The sequence below is a fragment of the Haplochromis burtoni genome, unplaced genomic scaffold (genome assembly GCF_018398535.1).
Source record: "Haplochromis burtoni strain Fernald_Lab_line unplaced genomic scaffold, NCSU_Asbu1 Contig_256, whole genome shotgun sequence".
NCBI lineage: Eukaryota > Metazoa > Chordata > Actinopteri > Cichliformes > Cichlidae > Haplochromis > Haplochromis burtoni.
The window spans coordinates 345,122-370,883 of NW_024582617.1; the positions used below are offsets into that span (position 1 = coordinate 345,122).

Sequence of the window (25,762 nt, forward strand, 5' to 3'; positions counted from 1 at the left end):
GTAATAACTGCACACCAGCTTACTAAGTGATGCTATGTATTATGCTAGAAGTGCTCAGGTCTTGTTGCACTATAAGCACATGGTCCAACAAACCTTCCCCCTGCTCCTTTTTCCTACTGCATATAATCCCTGGTTTGGAGTTCCACTTCAGTATTCATGTACTGGGTGTCTTAAAACCATGTAAGGGTTGTTCCAGGAGTCGGCTGCCTTGTAACTGGATGCTTTGCGTCTCTCCTTCTCCTTCTACCTCCTTTCACCTTCTACCCCCAAAACACAAGCCCAATAGTAGCAAACATTACGTAACGCGTTGGCCGATGATCCCCAGTCGGGAGCACATGGTGTAGTCGCAGGGTTTAGTGGGAAAACAAGATCGCACTTCCAAGTTCACGGGGTGCACGGGGTGGGTCTGTGTCACTACAGCTCAAAAGAGAGAGGGACGGGGCCACGATACGTGCCTACATTTGACAGCAGCTCTTTCTGACGTAAAAGCAGCTCAATCTGGAGATTATCCTGGGTTGTTTAATTTGATACGTGATTTAACAGAGGCGTGTCTCTGTTGTTTTGCACTGCAGTAGCCTTGTAATGTGCGTAGATAAAGCTGTGGATCAATCACAGTGTTTTGTTGTTGTTCCGGAAATGTGCATTATTGCCCCATCATAACACGTTCTCGTGACGTTCTCACGTTCTTAATGACACCTTTATGGAGCTACTCAACAACAGTAAGGATGGAAAGCAAGCTCTCAAATATCCTCCAAACTCTTCTTATCAAAGCCCACGCTTATATGACTGCATATAAGCGCGTGCAACAGCAAAAGGAAAATACAAAGTGGTGAAGGTCCTGGATCAAATCCAGTCTGATGCCTGTCTGTGCGTAGTTTGAACACTTTTACGGTGCCTGCGTGGGTTCCCTCCGGGTACTCTGGCTTCCTCCCACAGTCCAGAAACCAGTAAGGTTAACTGGTTATTATCAATTGACCATAGGAGTGTGAGTTTCTATGTGTGTGGTGACAGATTGGTGACCGGAATACTGAGCGTGCCCTGCTTTTTGCCTGTGACAGCTGGGCCAAATGGCAACCCTGAATTGGATAAGTGGAAGAAAATGGATGGATGGATGGATGGATGGATGGAGACAGGCCTGGTGAGAGGCCCTCGGGTACAGAGCAGCAGGATTTGTTGCAGAAACATTTCTGTGCTGTTTGTGCACCATATTTGTCCACATACATGAAAAGCCAGTCGTACCTGCAAGTGTTTTCACATAATGCACGTGCGGCACGTATCAATGCAACCCCCAAAGGCCAACAAGATTAGGGAGCTAAACACAGTCAGCAGTCTTGTACTAATTTGAACATTTGTTAGATGCTTTTCCTAAGCAGGGAGGTCGCAGCACCCCAGAGTGCTTCCCTTTTCCAAGCAACTTTGACTGAACAATCTTCTTACAAGGAAACAGCCACAAGATGGGAAATATGTAATCTCTGGCAGAAATGGATGTGCATGGGGCAGAAAGAGAAAGACGGCGCACTAGGCCAATCAAATTGTTCCAGTACCCAGAAATACCTCTCTGATTTGCCAAAAAATGTTGCAACACAGACTGTTTTGCTCCAGCCTCGTTCCATTTGTACACTAGGGAACCCTTTTGTGTTCTTTCTGTGCTTGCACTTTGTGCTTGTTACATAACCATGTGTAACAAAGGGTATTGATATGAATCAGGTAGTTTTGATTCAGACAGGGAGAGGCTGAAATGTAAGATTTGACCTTTCAGCCTGGGCACTAGAGCTTGTGTCACTTCTTGGTTTCTAAATAACTTGCTGTATGACTAAGTAGTTGTTGTTGTTTTTATCTGTTCTCTGCCCTCACCATACAGCCCTTTCACTTAAATCCAATGTTCTAGCAGTACTTATTAGAAACATTTGTGCAAAGAGTAGGTGTAAGACATGCTGGAACAGGCATGGCTTCCGCTTTTTAATAACTATAAATCTACTGTCATTATGCAAGAATTAGGGAGAATTGTACAGATGTGCCTTTGCATGTCCACAGCAGAAAGGGAAATGGGCCTTTGCTGTGGACAGGGAAAAACACCCAACTCGCCAGGGACATGGAAACCCCGGTTTTTGAACAGTTCCAGCAATAATGATCCACAAGGGTTTGGACTTTCAGGAAGAAATGCGTTTTGGTTGTTGAGTTTAGTGGCAGAGTGAAACACGTCCCACACAGAGGGCCCAGAAGGACATCTACAGAGTGCTTCCAGACTAGTCCATACCAGTCTTATTTCCAAGCCTCGAGCTCAAGTAACCAGAAGCTGAATCTGCCCAAATTTCGGCCTCATTTAAATACGTCATTATCTTACTGGAACTTTTTACGAGGCCTCTCCACCTCCAATGTCCTAAAATTATCGCCACTTTTCATCTGTACAAGCTGCACAACCGCATGATGCAACTGAGTCATGTGCCGCAAAACCGTTAAGGGTGTGTCCTCAGTCCGGCACTTCCTGACTCACATTACATCGCAGCCCGTTTTTGATTGTATGTAAATAACCACACTGTACCATGAAAACAACAGACGGGCAACTGCTGAGCACAGAGTTGGACAGGCTTCTGTCTGATTGGCTGGAGCTTGTTCTTGGCCTGTAGCCAGCGCTTCCCTTCACTGTGCCGATCGCAGAGCCCCTCGAGTCTGTCTGGTACATTCCAAAGGAGAAAAACACGCCAGTGAGGGCGGGAGAGAGAAGGAAGGAGGGAGGGGAAGAGCGCAAGGCGGGTACATCTCATCTCACACGTAACAGGCGTAAAGCGTGCTGAGAGAGTGCAGCCCAGTGTTCAGAGGAACTGACTCCACTGTGAGAGGAGGGACACTCCTGTAAGAGGATCAGGTTGCAGGAGGCAATGAGGTCATTCCAGTGGGTGAATTAACCGTGGCACATTGTTACATCATGTTTGTTTCTTATCAAAATTCATATTTATCGTATATGTCAAAATGTATTTGTCCAGCTTGATGGAAGGAGGTGACAATGGGTTCATTTTAGCGCTTTATATGAAGATGAATATGCAGTTTTTGTGCATTAAAATTGAATCAATTGTTTCATACAGGAGTGCAGCTAGTGATTGTTTCCTTGATAGATTCACCTTCTTCATTCTGATTTGTAAAAATTCAGAAAATACTGACGCATGTCAAATCCCCAAAGCCAGCTTTGTCCAAAGGTGACTTTTTAAAGCTACATTAAAACCGTTGGAAGAAACTGAAACCATCCTTCAACTGTGCAAAGCTGAAACCGTGGAATATTTTCTCATGAACAACAGCTGAAGGTTGAGCAGGTTATTTACCAATGGGGAGGTCGGCAGTTAAAAGAAGTCATAAAAAGCCCCTAAAGGCATAAAACACAGCGTTGAATGGGTGAACGGGGCTGTAGCCTTAAATGCTCTGAGTACTCAGTAAAATAAAACTCAGGGCGATAAAACAAATGAGTGGAGCATTGAAATGGTTTTCAGAATAATTTTTTACTAATTATTTTAGCTGTACATTTATAAATGCTTTGTAGCTTAACTTATCAGAAAGTAATAATTTACAAGCTTCACATATTTTCTTTCCAAAATTCCTAATTGTAAAGGAACTAGTGACCACAGACTAGCACATATATGAGTCAGCTCGTACTTTCTAAAGGAGGAAAGTCTTCAGTTATTAATGATATGAATCAATAGCAACCATAGACTGTCCTTACTATTTGTGTGCATGGATATATGTAATGGTAACTAGATGTAGTGAAGTACAATGTTTCTTTCTGACTATGGAATTAGACAGTGTCCTTTAAAGACATTGTATTAAAAAATAGTTACTATGTTGCCTAAATTGTCCAACAACATACAGCGTTTTGTTACAAGTTACTTTTTTTTGCTTGACTGCAATGTTGAGGTCTCTTTATTAAATAGACATATTCAGTCTTTGAATGACTTACTCTTCAAGCACCAAAAAAGGAAAAAAGAAGTTGAAGATGTCGTTCTAAATTTTTGACCGTGACTTTTTTGTTTGTTTTTTTGAATAAAATGTTTCCAGAAAGCCTCGTGGATGAAATCATTCTTTTTTTCCTGTGTGTGACTGCAGTGTGGTGAGGTTTTGGCAGATGAAACACTTGACTGACACGAGCCCTGAGCTTTGCTGAGTTTTTGTTTACATTTATTACAGACAGTGCGAACAGGAAGTGCTATTATTTTGAAATTCAAGGAATTAACCTGTTTGGTGTTTTGCCTGTAAACTGCAGTTAGAGAGTGGGTGTAACAGTGAACTGTAATTTTCCACTTTATGTCATAACGCAGTGCTGAAAGCTGTGTGTGTGTGTGTACGTGTGCAACAGTATCAGATATGAGCTTTGCAAAGACTGATGTTACACTCATATACTATATAGGTGCACCTAAAGGGGCCATTCTGAACGATGGCTTACATGATTTGCCTTGAATAAGATGACTGAGTAATGGTTTATTATGACTAACTGCACCCCTGCAGCAGTAATGAGAGAGACTGTGTGACTATTTATATAACCCCGCCCATAAGCGCTGATAACTTCCACCAACTCCAACCACTGATGTTGTTGTTCGGGACTATTGTTGGCTCAGTCACATTAAGCAGCGTTCATCCAAAAACAAACCCTCTCTCTGTGTTCGTCACAGTACAGTCTGGCCTGTTTCTTACATAACCAGCTTAGCCAAATCATTCACCCGAATCAGGTCTTTCCCCCCCCTTCTTGACTCAAAGTGGGACATTGAGCAGATTTCATAAGAGTACAGCAGCAACCACAGGATAGAAAGCTCAGGGAGACGGGGAGGTTTTGGGAGTCTGACGCCTCCTGGTGGACATTAGTGAACACAGCCTGTTCATCATGTTTTTCCACTTGTGTTTGTCATGTGAGGTTCAAGTCTCGTGTGACCTTCAGCTGCCAAGAGTATCTGCAATAAACACCTGCAGGTTTGACATCTGAGAACCCGACCCGATGGCTCCCAGCCCAGCGTGTAAGATAACAGCCTTGATGTCTGAGTCACCATTACAGTATCTAGCCTGTCTGCACATATGAGTTTTAACCAATAAAAATTAATGACTTTAAATGGATTCAGTTCAGTAAAATACTGTTTCCTCCGTTTCCCTCAGTTTAATCTTAAGGTTTTTATGACTTAAAAAAAAAAAAAATGCTGCAGCCCATTATCATCAGCATCAGAAAGAGTTGAGAATCACTTTAATGTAAGAACATACTGAGATTTACAGGTGAAAAGAAAGAAACCGTACTAATTTTAGATCATTTGGAACAGAAAAGAAAAGAGGAAGCATCCTGGAATGATTCAGATTAAAAAAAAAGAGACATTAACACAAACAGACCTCTTAATACTGTGCTCTGATAAAATGTCTGAAAACTTTTCAGAAGGAGCAGAACGCCCTGGCGCAACAGGCTTCCTGGTTAAACCTACAGTATGCAGCTAAAATAGATTACAGTACTTAAATATAAAAATAGACTCTGGATTTGATTGCTCTTTTTCCGTTCTCCAATGCAGTCTTCGAGATGGACGGATGCATCCATTCGCCGTGTCCGCAGGTCCCTCAGTGGCACATCCGAGAGGTCATCTCTTTCTGTGGCAGACACAAACAAACAGCACACAGCTGAGCGAACCTTTCCAAAGCCAGTTCCTCACTGATCACATGACAGCACACTGCTGTGGGCAACATACAGGTGGGAAACAAAGAGTAAGCAGTCCAAGCTTTTTGGTCAAAACACACACACACCTGACAGAGTGAGCACTCGTCTTTGACAGTTAACAGTAAAATAAATTTGGGTTTCAGAATACTGGAAAGACAAAAAAAAATCTGTTCTAAAACAAACAAACTGCAAAGACTCATTTTTTGAGTCCTGCATTTCTCTGGTGTGCTCATACATGGGTCTTAACTATTGTAGTTTTCCACTCATCACATTAAGCTGCAGCAATCTGCAGCTTGTACACAGGACATTTTGTTGCAGCCTAAAAACCAGTGACCTAAATCCCTGGGCCACTGAGGCATCACATGACTGCAGTTTTCATTAGCTATACTAAACAAAGGATACAGTTTACCCACAGCTTCATTTTTAAACTCACATCTTCTCATCTATAGCTATCAAGTTATGCATCACCCATTAAGCAACATCATGCTGAAATACAGAGAAGCCACAAGATTTTGGGGAAGTTTAGAAACAGTCTTGCACTTACACGATTTGACCACTAGGGGTGCCAATTCTAATTTCCTAAATCAAACGATATGCTAGACTGATCCGATAATGTAGTAATCGGGCTCTTTGTTGTACTTCTCAAAAGATAATTTAAAGGAAATGTGATAGTCTGTTTACCTGGGTTGCCAAACATGAGGCCCGGGGCCAGAAACAGCCAGTCAAATGCTCCAATATGGCCCGCTAGTCCTATACATTTATTTCTGACAATTTAAGCCCTAAAAGTCATGCTTACAGATTTCTTTCATTCCTTTTCACTTATTACAATAGAAAAACTTTATCGAGTGGAAAAACTGATTTGTGCCGTTAAGCGTACAGAAGGGAGTTTCGCCGGTCCGGCCCACGATGCAAGATTAGCCTCACATCTCCGCTGTACACTGCTCTAAAATGCAGCTTTGTGTCACAGCAACCTTCAAATGCAGCATCTCGGTGTTTTAACATGGGCTGATTATTACACAAGCGTGCACACACACACACACACACACACTCTGTAACTTCTGTCGGTGCTGTGCTTTTTTGGAAATCGAATTTCCCAGAGGAACCCACCCGAGGGATTAATAAAGTTCTATCTTATCTTATTCAGCTATCTTAGTGGGGACCTTCATTAACATAATGGTTTTCCTAGCCCCTTACCCTAACCATAACCATTTAAAAATGAATGCCTATCCCTAACCCTTACCCTAAACCTAACCATAACCTAATTGTAACCCTGACACTAAAACCACATTTTGAGCCTCAAAAAGGCCTTCAAACTTGTGAGGACCGGTGAGTGTGTCCTCACAAGTGACTGTTGTCCTCACAAGTATAGTAGAATGCAGATTTCAGTCCTCACAAAGACAGCTAGACAGGAACACACACACACACAGAGCTCGATGTCATCTGCTCACCAGGGGCTCCAGCTCTTTGTGGTCCGTTAGGTTGAACTCGGTGACAAAGTAATAGAAATGCTTGTAGCAGGTGTTGACGTGAGCCTCTGCCCCCATCTGGCTCACGCGGTCAAAGTGGTGGATGTAGACGTGGACGAACACCCGGAACAGACGCGACAAAATCTTCTTAGCCACCTGCATGAATGTCTTAGGGAAGGGAGTACCTGGGAGTCAAGCAGATGGGAGACAGAGCGAGAAGGCTGCGGTCAGTCTGCGGTGACCTTTTATTTGCTCCGGAGTAAACAGACACGTTTGAAATTACTGATGCATTTAATTAAAAGTGAGGCTGCTTTTTCTACATTAACCTTTCCCCGTCTTCTCCCCCTCAGGCCTGGACACCAGCCGCCAATCGGCAGCAGACGCGGCCAGCGTCACAATCGGACACGATCGGAAAATCGACAGGGCTCGGTGTGCTGAATAATCTCCCAACCCACGCTTAATTCAGCACATCGTTTTGCTTCGACTAATTAAATAATGTTTTAGGAACGTGTTGCAGAGGATGGCTGCGTCAGAGGTCGTTTCTATTCATAGCCTTACTGTCCATCCTGTGACCCATTTCTAAATCCACTGGCTGGCATGTTTCTGCAGTCAGTCAGTCAGCTGCTGAGCCACAGCACAGTGCACACAAACACACTCGGAGATAATAGAAAACCACAAATTCCACTGCAGCAGATTAACTGTGATGTTAGCAATGCTCAGCGCTGAAGGTAATCTGACATACGTGGCCTTGCGGATGCTGAAAAACAGGCTTCACATTTCAGATGTGAATCGTTCGCATCTCATTTCAATTTTCCTCTGTAATTATTATACGTTAATCATTTAAGTGGCTTTTCTCTGCGTTCCGAATGATTCACACTGAAAGGATCATTAAAATGAAATAGAGGTTACTCATTATAGCCATTCAGTTCATAAAAGTAAAGATATATTAAAGCATCAGCTCCCCACTTTCTGCTGTGTGACCCTACCTGTGGTGCCAACACCCATGCAGGGAGCCACTGGGTTAAAACACCAACAGGAGAAAATTTGAAATCTGAACAAAAGTCATAAGTTTACTAAATAAAACTTTGGAATTTATTGACTGGAATGGCTTCGTAACCATATCGAAGCGTGGCCACGGTCTGTCTGTGAATGGGCTGGTCGCTTGGTTTGCCTCATGAGATGACTTGACAGACTTGAACCAACCGCTGAGACGCCGTACGGGACAGTTTCTTCAATTTTCAAACTCGTGGCTTATTTCAACACTTACCGACGTTGGTGGGGAAGATGTTCTCGTTGTTGATCTGTACCTCGATCCAGTCCATGAGCAGGCTCATGTATTTGGGAGCCGACAGGGCGGTCGGCTTCTTGTACTTGTGCTCGTCTTGCCAGCGGTATTCGTACTTGGGCCCGCCCGACATGACCGGGCAGGTTTGATCGGTGCACGAGTCACTGATGGTGCCGTAGATGAGGTTGATGCGGTTGAAGAAGTCGACCACGTGGACGGCCACCCAATCGTTGAGGTCCTCGCCGTGGGGCAGCTGCACAGCCAGCTTCAGGTCCAGGCCGGCGTTCAGGGACGCCTGGGCCTTCTTGTGCAGCTCGAAGCGCTGCGTCCCGGGCTCAAACTTGCGCTTGGGCCGGAATGTCCTATCTTTGTTGAAGACTTGTTTCAGGGCCATGGACATGGTCGCATGTGGTGGCGGCAGACGATCTGTTCGAACGCTTCAGGTGAATTATTTACCGTTGAAATGGAAGCAGACAAGGTTGTGTGAACAGCCAGTGTGGGTTGTTTTGGTTATGGATTGTCGTGGTTTTTATTTGGACTGAGTCTCTGACTCCTGTGTACGATAAAAGGAGAAAAAGAAAAGGGCAGAATTTGGTTAATATATGCACATTTACATTGAAATGTCTACTTCCTGTCAAACCTGATTGCATGTGCATGTAACAATTAAAATCTAGGGTTGCAAACAACATGTTTGTTAGTTAAATTAGTGTCTAAAATGCCAAACAACAGTGAGATTTGGGTTTTTCCCAGTCATGAATCGTATGTTAGATGCATGCTAGGTTGATATAAAACTGTTAAACCGGAAAAGAAATGGAGGCCGTGCGAGAAATTTTACGCACGAGAGCAACACAACTAAATAATAATTTGGCTGTAATCAGAATAAAATGCCCAGTTGCCCGACATAATTGATCTGAGACCACACTGCAGCACTGGGAGGCTGAAACAGAGGCTGTCTGCAAACGACAAGCCTCGGCAAAAAGAGATTAACCTTAAAAGATGAAACATGGTGTCTGAGTGAGTCATTTCCTATTTCATACACCAATTCCGCCGTGAAATCAAGAATATGCCGAATGACAAAAAAACCAAGTCAAACCGCGTGTTGCCAACGTAAATCGACATTGCCGTGTTTATTTACGCCTCCATATATACATCAGGTCCACATTGCTCGTTGTCTGGAGGGCTTTGTGTCGTTTTTAAGCACATTTCCAGGATAAAAGTCAGAGATTCAACATCGGGGCTCATGACGGCGGTGCGAAGTTTATTCGTGACGTGACGCTAGCTAACTCGGCCGGACTTGTTGCTCCATAAAACAGCAAATATAAAACCCGCTAAAAACACACGACAAACCCGGATCACTCACACGCTATCGTAAACGAGGGGAAAAAGCCGCCTAAGGGCAGCAGTTAACTCGGGCGGCTCTTCGCAGGGTGACGAAATGATACAGTTGAAAGCCACTTTCCCGAACTTACTTGTTCCGCCTTCCTGTTTCCTTCGACCTTTTATCGAGAAATATCTGGTCGCTGATCGATAGCTTTATGTCGACACCGCAGACGGGCTACATTATGGACACACGGTGCGATACATGTCGTAGAATTAGTAATAACGGCACGAACATGTCACTTTGATAAAGAAACTAATGTCTGACTCCTCCCTGTGAAACGAAAAGTACACCAGCGCCAAGCTAGCGGCTTTAGCGGCGACTTCCGGATTCAGGATTTTCAAAGTAATGGGACTGCTTTTTCCACTATATGTGGAGACTTTCATGTTAGCTTTGGTCATTTCATTACATTCCCTCTGACCTAAGAGCAGTTTTCATGTATTAATCACTTACACCTGCTGACAAACTAAATCAAGTTTCCAGTGTGGGTTTTCTCATTTTACTGTTCGGAAGAATGAATCCTGCTCCGCCCGTATCCTGATCAGATGTCTCTTTTTATGTGGGACTACACGGCATTTTGATTCTTTGCTCTCCCGTCCTACATCTTGACTCAGTACCTCACAGTTTGCAGTCTGCAGTTTTCTACAATATAGTTTTTACCCAAGCCATGCCACAGAAGGTCAAGCAGGAAAAGTTACAAGTAAAAAAAAAGCTACAAGTGTTACAGAATTTGAATGACATGTCAGCATATACTGAAGAAACGAAATTCTTTTTCAGTTTTGCAAAGGAGAAACTATGGCATGAAACGATATGTACGTATGTGTGCTTATAATAAACAAAAGGTCCTAATCTAGTAACCTGCACAGTTTTAAGCTATATTGGCCAACACTGCTGCTGTAATTAAATGTATAAATATAAATAAACATAAACATATATGAAACTGTCAGACTACACACCAATGTCACCGACCCACACAAACACAGCCCCACATGAGGACTTAAGACTAACTTTAAAGCAAATTTAAATTTAAGTTAATTCGACACCACACACCTGCTCAGTTATTAGGTAATCTATGATATTTCCTCCTTGTTTGACAGTTTGGGCTCAATCGTCACCCTTTCTAATCGAGTATCTGACACCTTTGTACAACTAAACTCTGCAAATTATGGCTAAAAAGCATGTTTGGTGGCAGAACTGTCACCAAACATTTTTTGTTTCAATCATTAGTTTTTTCTTAAATTACAGTGTATAATATATAGTGTCTTTCAAAGACACTTGAATTGTGTAAATCTGTTTTATGCATTATGGATGTAAAAGCCCAACAAAGGACAAGGGCTGGAAATTAGCAATACCGTTAAATTCTTTATGAAAAAATATTAAATATATAATAAATGTAGATTTCCGGGACTCTGATCATATTACCTATTTATACCACAGCATGCATAGGGTCTAATATAGGGTCATAGGGTTTATTTTGTGAAAACCTACTATTATTTTGAAAACTGCTTCATCGACTTCCTTGGACCCTCCAGTGTGGCCTGACGGTTCACAAGTACTTCCTCTGACACAGTTTGGGGCCAGCGTGACTAACCTCAGTTTGTTTCTTTCCTAATAAATCGCCGCGTGTGACGTTTAAATTACTGGCATTGAAACATCAGAGAGAAAAAAGTATTTAACAAACACACATATTTAAAGACAGAGAACAGCTTTAAACTCAAAGTCTCAAAAAGTCTCATATTAGACTTTCTCATTTTTAATGTTTCTTTTGATTAAAAATGCAGATGTTGGACTCTGCACATACATGTTCAGAGTATTTATAAGAAAGTATGCATGCACCTCATGTCCAAAGCTCATTTTTGCCTTCCAGTGAAACATCACCAAATGCTGATGCTTTTATGGAGCATTTTGTTGATACAAATGTTCATAATGTCTTTAATTGTAATGTCTTTTGTGTTATGATTGATTTTGTGAGACAGATTGCAGAAGACCAGTTGAATGGAGGCTCGTAGTTTTCCCGCCACATCTGTGATAAAGTTACAGATTTTTATTTTTATGGTTTTGGAACATCTGGAAAAGAACAATTAAGACTTATAATGTCAGACTGTTGTTGTAGCTCCAAGAAAGAGAAAGAAAAAAATTACACAGCACTTAAGAATGAATTCAGTCATATCAGCAGATTTATGATAAGTTAATCCACATTTTTCACTCACATAATTCGTTTGTTTCTAGTTTATTAGGCTAAAAACAGTAAAAATTCTTTTAGGTGGAGGCGGACAAAGACGCAGATTTGAATACATAGTTCGATTAAAGTAGCAGAATATAAAATTAGTTTTGTTCAGCAGTATTACGACACTTAACATTCAAACCACGGCAGACAGAGAGCTTCCGTGCACGGCTGACACACTGAAGTCCGATTTACAAATGCACATTTATTGCTGTGTCGCTTCTGCGGTCAAAGCTGGTCACTGTGCACAGTTCATAAAACACTCTTTGTTTTGGTTGTTTAATGGCCGGCTGAAAGGACGCTTTGTGCAGCGCTGGGACAGAATGTGCCTTTTTTCTGTCTACTTGGTAGGCTCGGGTGCGGCGGCGGCTGCGCCTTCCTCAGGCTTGGCCTTGCCGGATATGGAGTAATGATAACTCCTCATGGCCTCCTCGACCTTCTTGAAGTCAGGACGGTCCTCGTGTCTGTGAGAGAGGAGAGGGGAGGAGCAGAGAGAGGAGGCTGTGATAAATAGAAGTCACAGGATTTTAAGAGGATGCGTTGCTTGCTTAATTTGACGCTAAAAAACAAATATTCAAGAGGAAATTGTTTTCATTTACGAGGGAACGACTGAGTGAGGAATATAATGTCGTTAGGTGACAGCAGCCATGCCTGATGTATGAAAACTACATAAGTCATTAAATACACTGCTGTGAAAAGTGTTTGCCCTCCTCCTGTTTTCTTAGTTTAGTTTTTTGCACATTTGTCATACACATGTTTCAGGTCATCAAACTAATTTTAAATGAGTCTTTTTAGACAAAAACAACAAGAGTAAATACAAAATGCAGTTTTTAAACGATTTAAGTACGTTTACTTTATTCAGGGAAAAAAGCTCCAAACCTACAGACCCTGCATGAAAGACTAATTGCTCCCTAAAGCTAATAGCTGGTTGTGCCACTCTTGGCAGCAAGAACTGCAATCTAGCATTTGTGCTAACTGGCAATGAGTCTTTCAGCCACTCTTCGTGGCAGTATTGTTTAATTCAGCCACACTGGTGGGTTTGAGCATTAACGGTGTGTGCAAGCATCTCAGCTGGATTTGAGCTCGGACTTTGAATGGACCATTTCTTTCCCAGTTTGTTTCTTATTGTGGAAACATGAACTCTTGTTGTTTTGTTGTACATACATACAGACAACCTCTGTTTATGCCTCTCTTGTATAACGCACGCACAAAACCATCGGTTTCTCACTTGTATGTCCAGCACTCTTTCATCAGTGTATATACTCGCTCTGGACACGCCGCCGGACAATCCATGCGGCTCCCGTTCTCAATGAAGCGGATCACGTCGGGTCCTTTCATTTTCTGGAGAACAAATTCAAAGACAGGCAGCGTGAGCTCTGGGATCACGTCATGCTTTGATAACCTTCTGCAGTAATCTGTCTTACCTTGTAGGGTTTCCCTCCGTAGGAGAACGCCTCCCACATGGTGACACCAAAACTCCACACGTCGCTTTTGCTGGAGAATTTGTGGAAGAGTATACATTCTGGTGCGTACCACTTGAGCGGCCATTTACCTGCAGTACGAGCCTGTGAACACAACGTTTATGATGGTGAGAAGCACGCCAAGGACTCGGCCAAAGCAAGCAAACATCGGCGATGGTATTTAGGGCCTTGGAGTGAAGGATTGCTGGGGCTCTCTGGTAACTACATCCACTCCAGATATGGGTCAGTAAATCAGTAAAATGGAAATCAATTGAGTGTTTAGTTCAAACAGGGCACCTGACACATTTTTGTAAATAGGAGCTAATTACTGTTTGCACATTGTGAGGTCAGCAACTCGCAGAAGGGCAATCCATCTAAGACATACTCTCTGTTTGCACGCACTGATAAAACCCACGCCGGACTCTCTAATCACTCTGTATTCATGCAACTTTGTCTTGCGGTACAACAATATTAAAAAACTCGTGAGTACTTTGTAGTAGTTGTCATCTGCTCCCAGGGCCTTGGAGAGGCCAAAGTCACTGATTTTGGCGAACTGTTGATTGACCAGCAGGACGTTGCGAGCCGCTAAATCTCTGTGCACAAAGTTCTTCTCCTCCAGATACTTCATGCCCATCGACACCTGGTGCATCAGGTTCACAATGTTCTCCACCGATACGGTATCCCTGTGAGGACACACGTCCAGAGAAATGAAGCATTAGGATATTTTTAGTACACAAATGTAGTTTTTTCCTAAGACAGCTGGGATGGGCTCCAGCTGCACCCCCTGAACCTGGACTGGAAAAGCAGAAGTAAATAGATGGACAGACGATCGATGATGATGATGATGACACAAAACTTGTCCAGTTCCTTTTGATGCAACAAAACACTGAATATTATTGCAGTTTTAAGTATCCAGAAACCTTCAAATGAAGCAGCCTGAAAAATGAACCATCCTAAGTTTGAGTCTTTAAGACAGAAGTGGGGAACTCCAGGTGAGGTTTTAGATCTCACCCTGGGTCAACACACCTGAATCAATTTATTAGTTCATTACCAGGCCTCTGAAGAACTTCAGGACATGTTGAGGAGGTCAATTAGCCGTAATCAGCTGTGTTGGATCAAGGGCCTGCAGGACACCGGCCCTTGAGGCCTGGAGTTGGACACCCCTGCTTTAAGACATATTTGGAGTTTTGGAATCATCCACCTCTCCATTTTCTGCTGCTTTTCCAGCTCCGAGTCACGGGGGCAACAGTCTGAGCTGAAACGCCTCATCCAGATGTTCAGGGGAAATACCGAGGTGTTGGCAAAATGTGAGCTCTGTCCTGGTTCTGCCCCAGGGCCTTCACCTGGGAGGACATGCCCAAAACACCTCACCTAGGATGACTCTCAGCTGGACAAGCTTTTGCGTGTCATTCCCCTGCTCTTTTATCTATCTCTAATATCTCTATTGACTGGACTTGAGTTATAGGCTTCTCTTTGCTTTACTTAAGTCTTGGAAAGAGTGAAGGTGGCTATTAAAATGTTATCCTGGCACTAAAGCAAACACATAACCTAAAGGACGTGTAAAATCACATCCCCATGTTCCAACTTCTGCCCTTCGAGAGCTGCTGCTGTCCATACAGAGTACGGTCTTGCCTGCTCTCCTATAAAATTAAGATGTAAGAAAGCGTACGTTCACTTTTGTTGTTCTGTATTTATTCCGTCATAACGTGACAGTTCTGAGAATACATGGAGCTGCCACAGGAAAAAAGAACGGCCTCATAAAGATCAGAAATGTCTTGGACGAACAGATTGTCTGATTCATTCCTCATCAGCATGTCATGGCAAGGACTTCTGCAGTGTCAGTATCAGAATCCACCTGAGAAGTACAGACTTGTACCAGGACGCACTTTGAGGGCTCACCTTGAATAGAAAGGGGTTATAGTAGCACCACTCTGTTTACTATTTACCACGTAGAAGAGCTGAGTTCTTTGAGATAAAGTAAGATTATTCACATCGACATGTTTTGATCCTTGTTACAGCTGAAAGATTTCTATGCATGAAACTGACTGACCCTAAACCACAGCCCTGTTTGGTGCAAAACCCATCCTGGGGCAGTGCATGTCTGTGGGAGCTGTTAGGGTTACACTGACATGTATGTATTTTTGTAAAGTCAGAGCGTAATCTGATCTGACTCTACACATGCTATATAGGATTCGTAAGGATCTGAGTGTCATGAAAAACAATAAATGAGATGTTTTTTTATATAAAAATATGTAAATCAGACCTTAATCAGTCTCCTAGTTACACTCCTAAAACTGAAATCTCACTATTGCTGGTTTAAAAAATCCTCTGAAGTTTTATTCACTAAAGATTTTTTTTAAAGGTTTACTTGAGTCATTTGTGTTATTTCAACAAAATACTGTGTTTTTTGGATTTACTTTAAAAAATGTACAATGAATGTAAAACATTGAAGCGATACATAAAATATATAAAATAAATACGTAACTGATAAATAAATGAAATAAAAAATATTAACACTTTTATTCAAAAGTTATGTCAAGTGGTTCCACCCAACCGTGCTGCAGGTTAGGATAACTGCTAAGAAACTGACTCAAAGAAAAACCAGAGTTTACCAATAAATAAATAAATAAACAAACTTTTTTTAAGTGTAACTACAAACAGTTAAAGATGAACTTACTTGTTGGAGGAGAGGAATTTGTGCAGCGGTCCGGCAGAAGCCATCTCCATGACCAGCATAAGACAGTCTGCGTTGCACAGGCCAAGCATGCGGACGATGAACGGGTTACTCAGCTGGTGCATGATCTCTGCCTCCCGCATCATCTCCTCCTTCACCAGCTTCTCGTTGTCGTTCTTCAGCACCTTGACGGCCACGTCTATCTGACCCCTGAATCCAAACAAAACACAGGCAGCGACATCAGTAGACGCACGGTGTACGCACGCCGCACGCACGTACGGCTCAGCGTCTGTTTTTAAAATGTTCGGCTCCTCACGATTCTGTTTTGAAGACTCCCTTCTTGACACAGCCAAAGTTCCCAGAGCCGAGCTCCACCTCGTCCATCAGCAGGTCGGACCTCTGGATGTTGAACCTCTTGATATCATTGGGGTTGTGATACGGGTTGAATCCATTGCAGTCCATGGGGAGAAGGTCGCGGTCTTCGGGCACAGGAGTCTTTGTGACCAATGCAAGAGCTGCAAAGTACAAATTGCACACAATAAACTGGATGTTCTTTGTTTGTAGATATAATGTGCAAAACATTTCAAACTTGAAGGTTTTACATTCAAAATCACGTATCAGAGTCTAAAACATGATGCACTTGTGTAAATTAATTACCCAGTGATATATTAACTGGACACTGTTACTGAGGAATTACATTTTTTAACTCACAACCTTTAAACACAGCGCTTGGCATGCAGTTATAATCTATCAGATTTCAGTCTTCCTTCTACGACTGATTGTGTAATTGTGAGTTTTTTTATTTGAACGCATCCTTGCAGGAACAGCCATCGCAGTTTATGCTCAATGCTGCCTGTGTGTTTGCACTGCTGGCTACCGACCTCGAGGTGGCGGTGTGTATCCATTGGCGCCGCGTGGCCTCTGAAAGGAATGACAAAGAAATAAATCTTAGAGGATGAAGACGTGCGCTGACTTGAACAGTGCAGGATGTACCGACTACTTACATTGGGAAGACTGGGTGTCTCTGAAAAATGACAGGAGAATTTCATTAGTGAATAGAATCAAAAAAGGACGTCGCGTATTATATTATTCATATTATGAATAAACCACAATATAAACTGCAAATTCAGGCTGAGATATGATTAAAAAAGGAAAGATTGGTCAGTACTTTCAACAGCAGCTTTGCCGTTAACACACGCCTCTCCGAGAACGGTTACAAGGCCGTCAGGTTTCATCTTCAGATACTCCACCAGCTGAACATTGAGAATAAGTTTAGTTTAAGCCAGAAAAACGACACACAGGTAAAGAGAAAGAAAAAAAGAGCCTGAGGACCGACCTGCCAGACTGTGTCAAACTTTGTTCCCTCAGGCATAGAGAATTTCCCCGACTTGTCCTGGAGGATCTGATAGTGGTACACCGTTTTCCCGTACATCATGGAGAGAGCGTATGTGCCAGACTCTTCTCTGTCTCTGATTCTGAGGAACAAAACACACATAAATGCAAAACCTTTACCCAACAAACAAACACAGCAGGCTTTTTTAAAAAGAAGCAAAAACTTACAGAAACTTGCCGTCCGGTTGTGCTCCCGAGTAAAGCCGCCTCTCCCCCTCATGGCGGGAGATTTTGCCGTGGTACCAAGGCATTTTCTCGTGGGCTGTAGTTGCGATCAGCTTCTCGAGCTGAGGAGCTTGACTGATGATGGCCTGCTCCATGGCTTCGCCCTGAACCGGAAAAATGATCACATTCAGAAGGCGCGTGTTATCTCCGTGTTTTGCAATAATGACTTTTTATCTAAAATTGCGGGGAGGACTGCATCGCAGCTTGCTGGTGTTTCTGAATTTGCTCACGCTGGGTGTCAAATGCGGTGGAAGGTGGTGCATGTGAAGCTCAGAGAAGGAACGTTATGACACTCGAGCTGCAGGCGAATTCTGCATAGACGTGGAGCTAGTTTGGCTCTTCAGTTGTATCACCGGTGTCAAAAAGATACTGATCGTTGTATGTGGCAGGTTACTGGAGGAGGCACAAGTGAAAATGCTCTTCTTAGCTTTAGTCTTGTTGACTAATTCTTTCAGTGCTGTCATCTCAGACCCTCGTACTCCCACCTGGCCTGCCTTTTCTTTCCAGTTACCTGCTCACTTTGTTCCTATTCCCCCATCTTGACTCTTTACTTTAGCTTCTACCGTCTGTCTCATACTTTTGGTTCTCGTTTCTAAGAACTGTAGCTTGTTAGTGCAACTACTTTCCCCAGGCCACAGAAACCTTCAGAGGAACTGAGAGCTCCTAGCTGTGTTCCTACTTGAGGAAAGGTTTGGAGAGATTGTGTGTGGGCAAGGTTTCTCCCACTCCACCAAAAAAGTCCCTTCAGAAATGTCAGTTAAACCAGACTCAAACATACGGCTTGCGGGGAAGACCTTTCCCCGAGTTAGAGTCCGATCGAGGCCACAAAATGAAAACGTTGCAGAGAAGAAGGTCACAACTTCAAACTTCTCGTTGTATTTGCAGAGAGCCATTAAGAAGGGAGGGATTGTCCGAGTCCGAGGTCTGGGCCGTCACAAGTTTTTCAAAAGTTGTTTAAAGTCTACCAGCAAAGTGTGACCTGGCGCTGATCTCTAACTTTAACACTTTGTTTCTTTGTAACGACATTCACTGACTGATGTGGGAAAACTGACACATGTTGGTAAGATTGCTGATTTTTGATAAGACACCTCGTGTTGTTGTTTTTTAAATAGTGGTTCATTAAATGTGAAGGTTTCTCAGACGTACGTGTACTTTTAAAAAAATATCTACATGTCAATACAGCAGTGGAAATTTTTATCTGTGCAGCTGCTCTCAAATAACCACAAAAAAACAAAATGGCAAATTTTGCTTACAGGCGAAAACATTTATCAGATCACAAATTTTTTATTTTGTATAAATTTTTCACCCATCAGCAGATTTTCTATGTGGTTTATTTGCTATATTTTGCAGCGCGATGAGGGCGGAAAATATAACGACTGAGGAGATCACTTTGACTGCACTGTACAGCGGGCTGGATGCAGACATCAAAGCTATCTCCATGAGCAGAAGTCAGCACATTTGCATGGTTAATTTTTGTAAAAACAACAACCGTAGTTTGTTAGGAAGACATTTAAACATATTCAATATCACAGAAAAGTAATTATAGCTAAAAAATGAACTTTTCAGTCTCCGAAATGCTCAGGTAAAGTACAAGTAGCTCAAAACTCTACCCTACATGGTTATTTTCTTTTTCTAAACTCTTCAGCACCACCCGACACCCGGCTCACCTCCAGATTCCAGGTCTGCTTCACGTACTCCCTCAGCATGTTTTCTCTCAGACTGTCAAACACGCCTTGCCTGATCGGCGTATCTGGGGAGCGTAGACACGGCTTCTTCAGGAGGCACACCAGGCCGTCGGAGTCTTTGCTGTAAAACTCACAGAGCTCTGCAGGGCCACAGTGAGGCTTCCCTCCTGTGATGCAGTAAGTCCCGTTAAGCTGTTTCTCTACGGAGTAATGGTGGAACTCCAGGTTCCACACGATAGACAAGACGTAGCCCCCCAGACTGCGGAGACACTGCCGCAGCAAGAAGAGGCCGTCGGACATCCCGGCCAGCTTCAGGTGCTGCTCGGCGTCCGAGCGACTGATGCTGCCGTAGAAGAAAGGCAGCTCAGCCGCAGGGTCGATGGACATGGTGAGACCTGGTAAAAGTTGGCCTGGCCTTGAAGTCCTGGATGTAATCAGTGAGAGAGAAACTAGACAGACAGACAGGAGGGAGGGGGGGACATTTCTTTGAGAAAACTGACCAACAGATTTAAACAAATTTGCCACCTCTGACCGCTCGGCTTTTTTAGTTTCTACCTCCTCCACTCACAGCCAGATCAATGCAACTTTCTAATTTACCAAATTACAAATACAAGTTGGTGGGAATACGGCTTAAAAATGGACAACACTAAAATCAGTGCTACAAAAAGCAACAAAAAAGCCCCAAAAGACACACACACACACACACACACACACACACACACACACACACACACACACACACACACACACACACACAACCTGGATAACCTCACCTTCTCTTCCCTTCCCAGCTGTGTTACACTAGGATCTACAACAAACCCAACAGAGCTGCGCTTCTCAGGAGCCTGACACGTACAAGTGAGGAGACATATGTGGGGATGTGACACTTAGCATGAGGCACCCACACTTTGAGACTGCATAAAGTTTGCAGGTTAACAAAGTGATGACACAAGCCACAACAGGAAGTCGCAGTCCGCCCTCACAGCCTCCTTTCTCCAGCGTGTCGCTCTTCCGTTGAACAGGTGCTGTACGGTTACAGAACATTCCCTCTGCTTTAAAACTCATCGTTTTTTCATTTTATGGAACAAAAAAACGGAGATCAAAGTATCGTTACTGTAACGAGTGTGTGCGCGATGAGAAGCGCTGGTACTCGGTTGACTTTATTGTGAACGGGAGTAAGGACAACTTTGAAATCAAAAGGGTTTCGACTGCAGCGTGGAACGGTTACGCGACAACAAGCAGAAGATGTTTGAGATAAAGAGGGAAATCGACAGCGATCACAAGACGTCACAGGCATCAGCTCAGAAAACCCAGAAAGGAAATGATCTGAAATGAAGAGAAAGATCGAGATTTCATGAAGACACGCAGGAGATCAGCCAGGCTGCTCTCCTGAGCTCTTCTTCAATTTGGGAGTAAATAAAGACGAGAAGCACATTTAAACAAAGCGGCATGCAAACTGATACGTGATTGTCTTTGTGTTATTCTCACTATGTGTCCATCAGTTTCATTTCTTCATATCAGTGAAAACTTCACCCCCTCACAAAGAGTGCAGTTTTTATAACGATGAAATTATAAACCTAAAACCTGACATACACAGCATGTGCCATAAGTTACTTACAGTAAAACAGGGGGTGTGATTACCAAAAGCTGGCAAATCTACTTTACTGTAATTTAACTTCTTACACCGTAACATATAACATGTTTTTAAACACTATGTGAAATAAAAAGTGCAAAACCTCAGCTTCCTGGTTATATACCTGAGCTGCTTCCCACATCAACAGTGGACAACCAAACAGCAACATACGACTGCCACAAGAAACCAGGTTTTACTGCAGCATGACCTCCAAAACGCCACAACAAAGACCAGACCCTACAGTGTGGACAAATGGATGTCGCCTAGACATGAGCAGCAATGCTGGAGCTCTTCATGATCTGCACCTAAAAGGTGTTTATTTTAGTCAGTATGGATGTGCAGCACATGGAAAACTGGTTTTTCTAACGAATGGAGACTAACTGTTCATACGTTTATTCAACTTCTGCACCACCTAATCCGATCTCAACACACGGGAATAACTATTATGGAGTTTATTTTTATTTTTAATGCAGAAAGGTGTTTATCTTTTTGCTGTCATTTGACTTTAAAGCTAAAATAAGCTTCCTTTTTTTTTTTACCCCATTCTGCTTAAATTTAGTGTGCAAATTTGCTTATTGCATTATTTTATATTAATGTACATTTAATTATTTTTATTTTAGACTGCTTTGAGAGCAAAAAAGGCTATTTAAAGGCATCAACTTGAGCTCCATGTAAGCACTTTCTGATATTTTATAGATAAACAATAAATGACTTGCATCTTGTTTGTGTATGTGTTGAGAAAGGAGGTCTACTCCTGTAAAAAGTCTATAAATGGATGCAAGTGACTCTATTCTTTTTCCCCATTTCTCATTTAAATTCCCCATACACTGTGGGGCGTTTAAGTGGGTAGCGCGGTGATACAGCAGCTCAAAATTTATGATCAACTTCTGTGATATTACTTGAGCAAACTGAAAGGGAAAGTGAATTTAATAACAAACCCCCTTTAACAGACCGTGACAAGCATATTAGCCATGCTGCTGTAATTTACGACCAAACTAACCAAAACACTGACGGCTTTCCAACAAAACATTAAAAGGTCCAACAACAGCAGAAGCCAAGTCCCGGCTCTGCGTGTGCTCTTTATAAACTAAGAGTTTGGTGCTTTCTTTCTTTTTTCTCCGCCCTCCCTCTTTTTATTTAACAAAAACAAAGACTGGCGGGAGATGAGGCGACACATGGCACGGTTCCTGAGCCAAGCTTTGAACCCACACTGTTGCGGGGTGTCTTTCATGCAGCGCCCGGGACTAACACACAGAAACTGTTTGCATGCAGTGTATAATTCCCTCTGATGTGCAAAGAATACTTTGGTACAAGAGTGTTGCAGAGTAAGCAGATAGTGATTGACCCAATGAGTGGTGGAAAAAAGAGTCCTATGAGTCACTCTGTTTTCAGCAAGCCGAGGACTCGACACGAGACTTCGAGGCCTGAACGCTCGTTTTCCACAGAGAACAGAGAGGAAGTTTTCTGGTGTGAGAGTAAATGCAATTAAATAGGAATCAAAAACCTGATTGTGTTTGTCATTTGGTCAAACTCGTCTGTTCTCGGCAGACTCGCAGCTCCAGGTTATCGTTTTAGATGGCAGTGATAATGGGGGTTGTGACAGAGCGAAACACGGCGGCCATTATGATCTTTCCGGTGGGTTCACCATTTCTATCTTGTCATAATGGCTAACCCGCCACAACATTATGTGCTCGGACGCACGAGCTTCGACAGACTATGCGAATACTTTGAATACTTTGACATCTTCAAACCATTTGCGCTCGGATAAAAGCGACGAGGTCGAGCTTTTAAAGGCGACCTCAGCGCGAGCGTCAAGTGTTTATTCAAGTAAACCACAATTAGGAAGCGTAAACATTAGCAGCGGAAACACATTCGACATGAAGGCAGAGCAGGCTTAGAGCTGACAGCGTTATGTGCTCATGTTTAGCATTTACAGTCCTCAACTTTTTTTTAGCTGGGTGCGTTAGCGTGCTAACACGTGCTAATGTGAAGGAAGAACTAAACGAGGAAGAAGATGGGGACGTCGTTGACAAAAGTGAAGAGGACTTTAATTTTTTTAAACAGTTTTTGCTGAAATATTTAAAAAATAATTTTAAAAAAACCCAACCCCATTGTGGCCTCTGGACCCAGATAGCAGGGCTACTATGGCTCGCTAGCAAATGCTACGTAAGCTAGATCTAGCCTAATACTCAGTAGACAAGCTTGACATCTGTCACACCAAGCCTCGTGTGGCCCAGCTGTCACAACACACCTGTAATCTGACCCATATAAGATTAATTAGGGGCTTCTGGCCCACAGAAAACCTGGAAAATGATCATTTATTGCAAAGAAAAGCCAGCGCGTCATCACAGTCACTGTTATTCTTCACAGTACTTTTCTCAGATGTTTCAGTCTGACGCGTGGTAACCAAGTACAGCTACAGGTTTTAGAAAAATAAACCATTTGTGTAATATTTGTGTTACTGAGTGTAAACTCCTCCTCGGCTCATTTAAACAGCAGAAATATTATTAATATGTGGGCACAGTCACAGTGTTGAAGTGGGGAACCCGACAAGAGGCAGAAACGTGCTTGGTGTAAATAGCGATCAGTCAAATAGCTGCTTAACTGGCTGCTGAGAACAACATGACAAAAAGCAAATCACCAGAACAGTGTTGGTCCTTATCACGCACGAACGCACCAGCGTGAGCTCAGAGAGTCGATGTGCCTCTCTGTTTTCTGTAGATTACCCACTGATATTAAATCAAGAGCATAGCAGTGATAACTATTTAGAGTTTTTAGGTCATGATTATTTTCTTTGTGATATCAGGAAGTTAGCTCATGGCTGTGCAACTCGAAGCATTTCTCTGTACATACATCAATGCGCGAGACTGTGTAGGCACCTCAAAACAGACAATGTGCCCTTTAACTGTCACATATGAAATTATTTTTCCAACAAAACTGAGCGAGCGTTCGAAGCGTGTAGGTGGAGTTGGATAAGAAAGTGCATCTGAAATCAGGAGCCCAAATGCTCAAAGTGAATCATTATTTCCTGAATCAGTGGAAAAAAGTTGTTGTTAGATCCTGTTATCTGCTTTATGTTTTCCAAAGTCTGTACAGCACCTGGGAAATAACCTGACAAGATGTGATTAAATCACATTAACTGTTCAGGCCTACCTCGGGTAGGATTCATTAGCATTCAAAGAGATTTTTACTCCTCTTAACAATAACTCTACTTTGATTTCTGTTCACTATAATGAGTGTTTGTGTCAACCGTGTCTTTATCTAAAAATAAACTATGCTAAAACTCTGAATATCACACTGTGAGTTAAACAGAGCCCGTTCTGCACGTAAAAATTCATCTTCTGCTCGTCCAAACCGATTCTGTCCGACTGTGGCCGACACATGTAGCAGATATGCCTCAGTGCAGCACCCAAAATACATCCAGTCATTTTAAGAACAGTTACAAGGGATCACAGACACACACGGACCTCTTGGGTGTCTTAAAACCTACACCATTTTTTTTTGGTTTTCTATTCCAAGTCGCAATGAAAGCAGCTATTTATGTTTTGAGCATGTAATGACTGCTTTTCTGAGCCAGAGCAACAATGCCGCGGCCGACTGCGGTGCACACACTCTTTTATTCTCCTTTTTTTTGACTGTTTCTATATCGTTGTGAATATAAAACAAACCTCAGTTGGAATTAAATTTAACTGATCGATTAGATCTTGTTGGACTGAAGTCATCAAAAACTTTGTAAATGAATAGCTAAACTACATTTTCATGTGTTTCATGGCCTCATGTTGCTATTAAATCAACGTTTACTCAAATATGTGAATTCTCGAGCACATCGAGTTCAAACTCCTTTGCAGCTTTTTGTCTGTATAACTTCATTACAGCAACTTCTCAGGCTCAGACTTCAGGTCGTCTTACTTTCACCCACCTTACTGGGCTGTTGTGTTTTTCCACACAAGACACAAGTATATACATAAGTGTAACTAACCAGTTTAACCAATACGACACAGTCTGTTGTTACATAATCAGATATAAAAAAAACTTACAGAGCACTGTTGTTCCAGGCAGACGCAGAGCGGTGTTGTTGCTTCAGAGGCAAAGATATATCTGTTGATCTGACAGAAATGTAAGGTGCTGTGAAGACGCGAGGGTTTAGAGACAATGACACACACTCACACACACACAAACCCACACACAGGCAAAACGGCAAATGGCATGCGTGGAGGGCTGATTTCAGTTTGACTGTCACCAGTGAGCCTCTCAGTAAAGTTAAATCCCAGCTGATGTATTACAATCTGTACAGTGCCATGTCTGAATATGCGAAACAGTGAATTAATATTAGAAGAATAAACCAGCATTATTGGGGAGTTCCTCTTTTTTGCTTTCGAGATGAAAACAATTTGGTCTGCTGGTTGAACTCGAGTCAGGATGCACTTACTTAGCCCATGAACAAAGGGAAAGAGATTCCTCTGTCCATAGAATAAAAAAAGTAACATCTTACATGTTAAAGGTCAAAAATTTGCATGCTCGATCTCTTTGTCTTCCGCACTTCTGCACCACCATCAGCCTAACTGCCCCAGGCTGGTGTTAGTCACCGACCGTCTGCCGCTTCATGCTCGTGGTGGTCTGAGTAGGCCTTTGCACCTCTTGCCCTAAACCTACATCTAAGGATGCCTAA

General features: G+C 42.7%; 2 protein-coding genes across 4 annotated transcripts; both read right to left on the reverse strand.

Moving 5' to 3' along the window:
• Positions 1-5,193: 5,193 nt before the first annotated feature.
• mob3a (MOB kinase activator 3A) lies at positions 5,194-10,122 on the reverse strand. Of its 2 annotated transcripts, none has more exons than XM_005938535.2 (4): positions 9,892-10,122; positions 8,405-8,975; positions 7,120-7,322; positions 5,194-5,604 (listed from the first exon to the last, which is right to left on the reverse strand). In XM_005938535.2, exons 2-4 carry the CDS (start codon positions 8,820-8,822, stop codon positions 5,575-5,577), a joined length of 651 nt encoding a protein of 216 aa, XP_005938597.1. In that variant the 5' UTR covers positions 8,823-8,975; positions 9,892-10,122; the 3' UTR covers positions 5,194-5,574. The 2 variants fall into 2 exon arrangements, with proteins under 2 accessions (XP_005938597.1, XP_005938598.1); XM_005938536.3 differs by lacking the exon at positions 9,892-10,122 and adding an exon at positions 9,783-9,882.
• Positions 10,123-11,140: 1,018 nt separating this feature from the next.
• On the reverse strand, positions 11,141-25,256 carry LOC102312452 (tyrosine-protein kinase ZAP-70). Of its 2 annotated transcripts, none has more exons than XM_005938534.3 (13): positions 20,234-25,123; positions 19,443-19,909; positions 17,719-17,879; positions 17,495-17,633; positions 17,327-17,411; positions 17,163-17,182; positions 17,040-17,079; positions 16,475-16,673; positions 16,162-16,368; positions 13,975-14,167; positions 13,449-13,589; positions 13,253-13,365; positions 11,141-12,488 (listed from the first exon to the last, which is right to left on the reverse strand). In XM_005938534.3, the coding sequence occupies exons 2-13, from the start codon at positions 19,845-19,847 to the stop codon at positions 12,365-12,367; spliced, it is 1,827 nt and encodes a 608-aa protein (XP_005938596.1). In that variant the 5' UTR covers positions 19,848-19,909; positions 20,234-25,123; the 3' UTR covers positions 11,141-12,364. The 2 variants fall into 2 exon arrangements, with proteins under 2 accessions (XP_005938596.1, XP_005938595.1); XM_005938533.3 differs by lacking the exon at positions 20,234-25,123 and adding an exon at positions 25,131-25,256 and having other exon boundaries at positions 11,145-12,488.
• Positions 25,257-25,762: the final 506 nt, after the last annotated feature.

What these genes read in the sequence shown, in the direction of transcription:
- LOC102312452 (XM_005938534.3), bottom strand. Translation starts at nt 19,847, where the DNA reads ATGTCCATCGACCCTGCGGCTGAGCTGCCTTTCTTCTACGGCAGCATC. An exon ending in AGCAGACCTGGAATCTGGAG is followed by an intron (nt 17,880 to 19,442) that starts GTGAGCCGGGTG and finishes TTTCCGGTTCAG; the next exon opens with GGCGAAGCCATGGAGCAGGC. An exon ending in AGACACCCAGTCTTCCCAAT is followed by an intron (nt 17,080 to 17,162) that starts GTAAGTAGTCGG and finishes CATTCCTTTCAG; the next exon opens with AGGCCACGCGGCGCCAATGG.
- mob3a (XM_005938535.2), bottom strand. Translation starts at nt 8,822, where the DNA reads ATGTCCATGGCCCTGAAACAAGTCTTCAACAAAGATAGGACATTCCGG. An exon ending in CATCTTCCCCACCAACGTCG is followed by an intron (nt 7,323 to 8,404) that starts GTAAGTGTTGAA and finishes CTTGACTCCCAG; the next exon opens with GTACTCCCTTCCCTAAGACA. An exon ending in ACAAAGAGCTGGAGCCCCTG is followed by an intron (nt 5,605 to 7,119) that starts GTGAGCAGATGA and finishes TGTCTGCCACAG; the next exon opens with AAAGAGATGACCTCTCGGAT.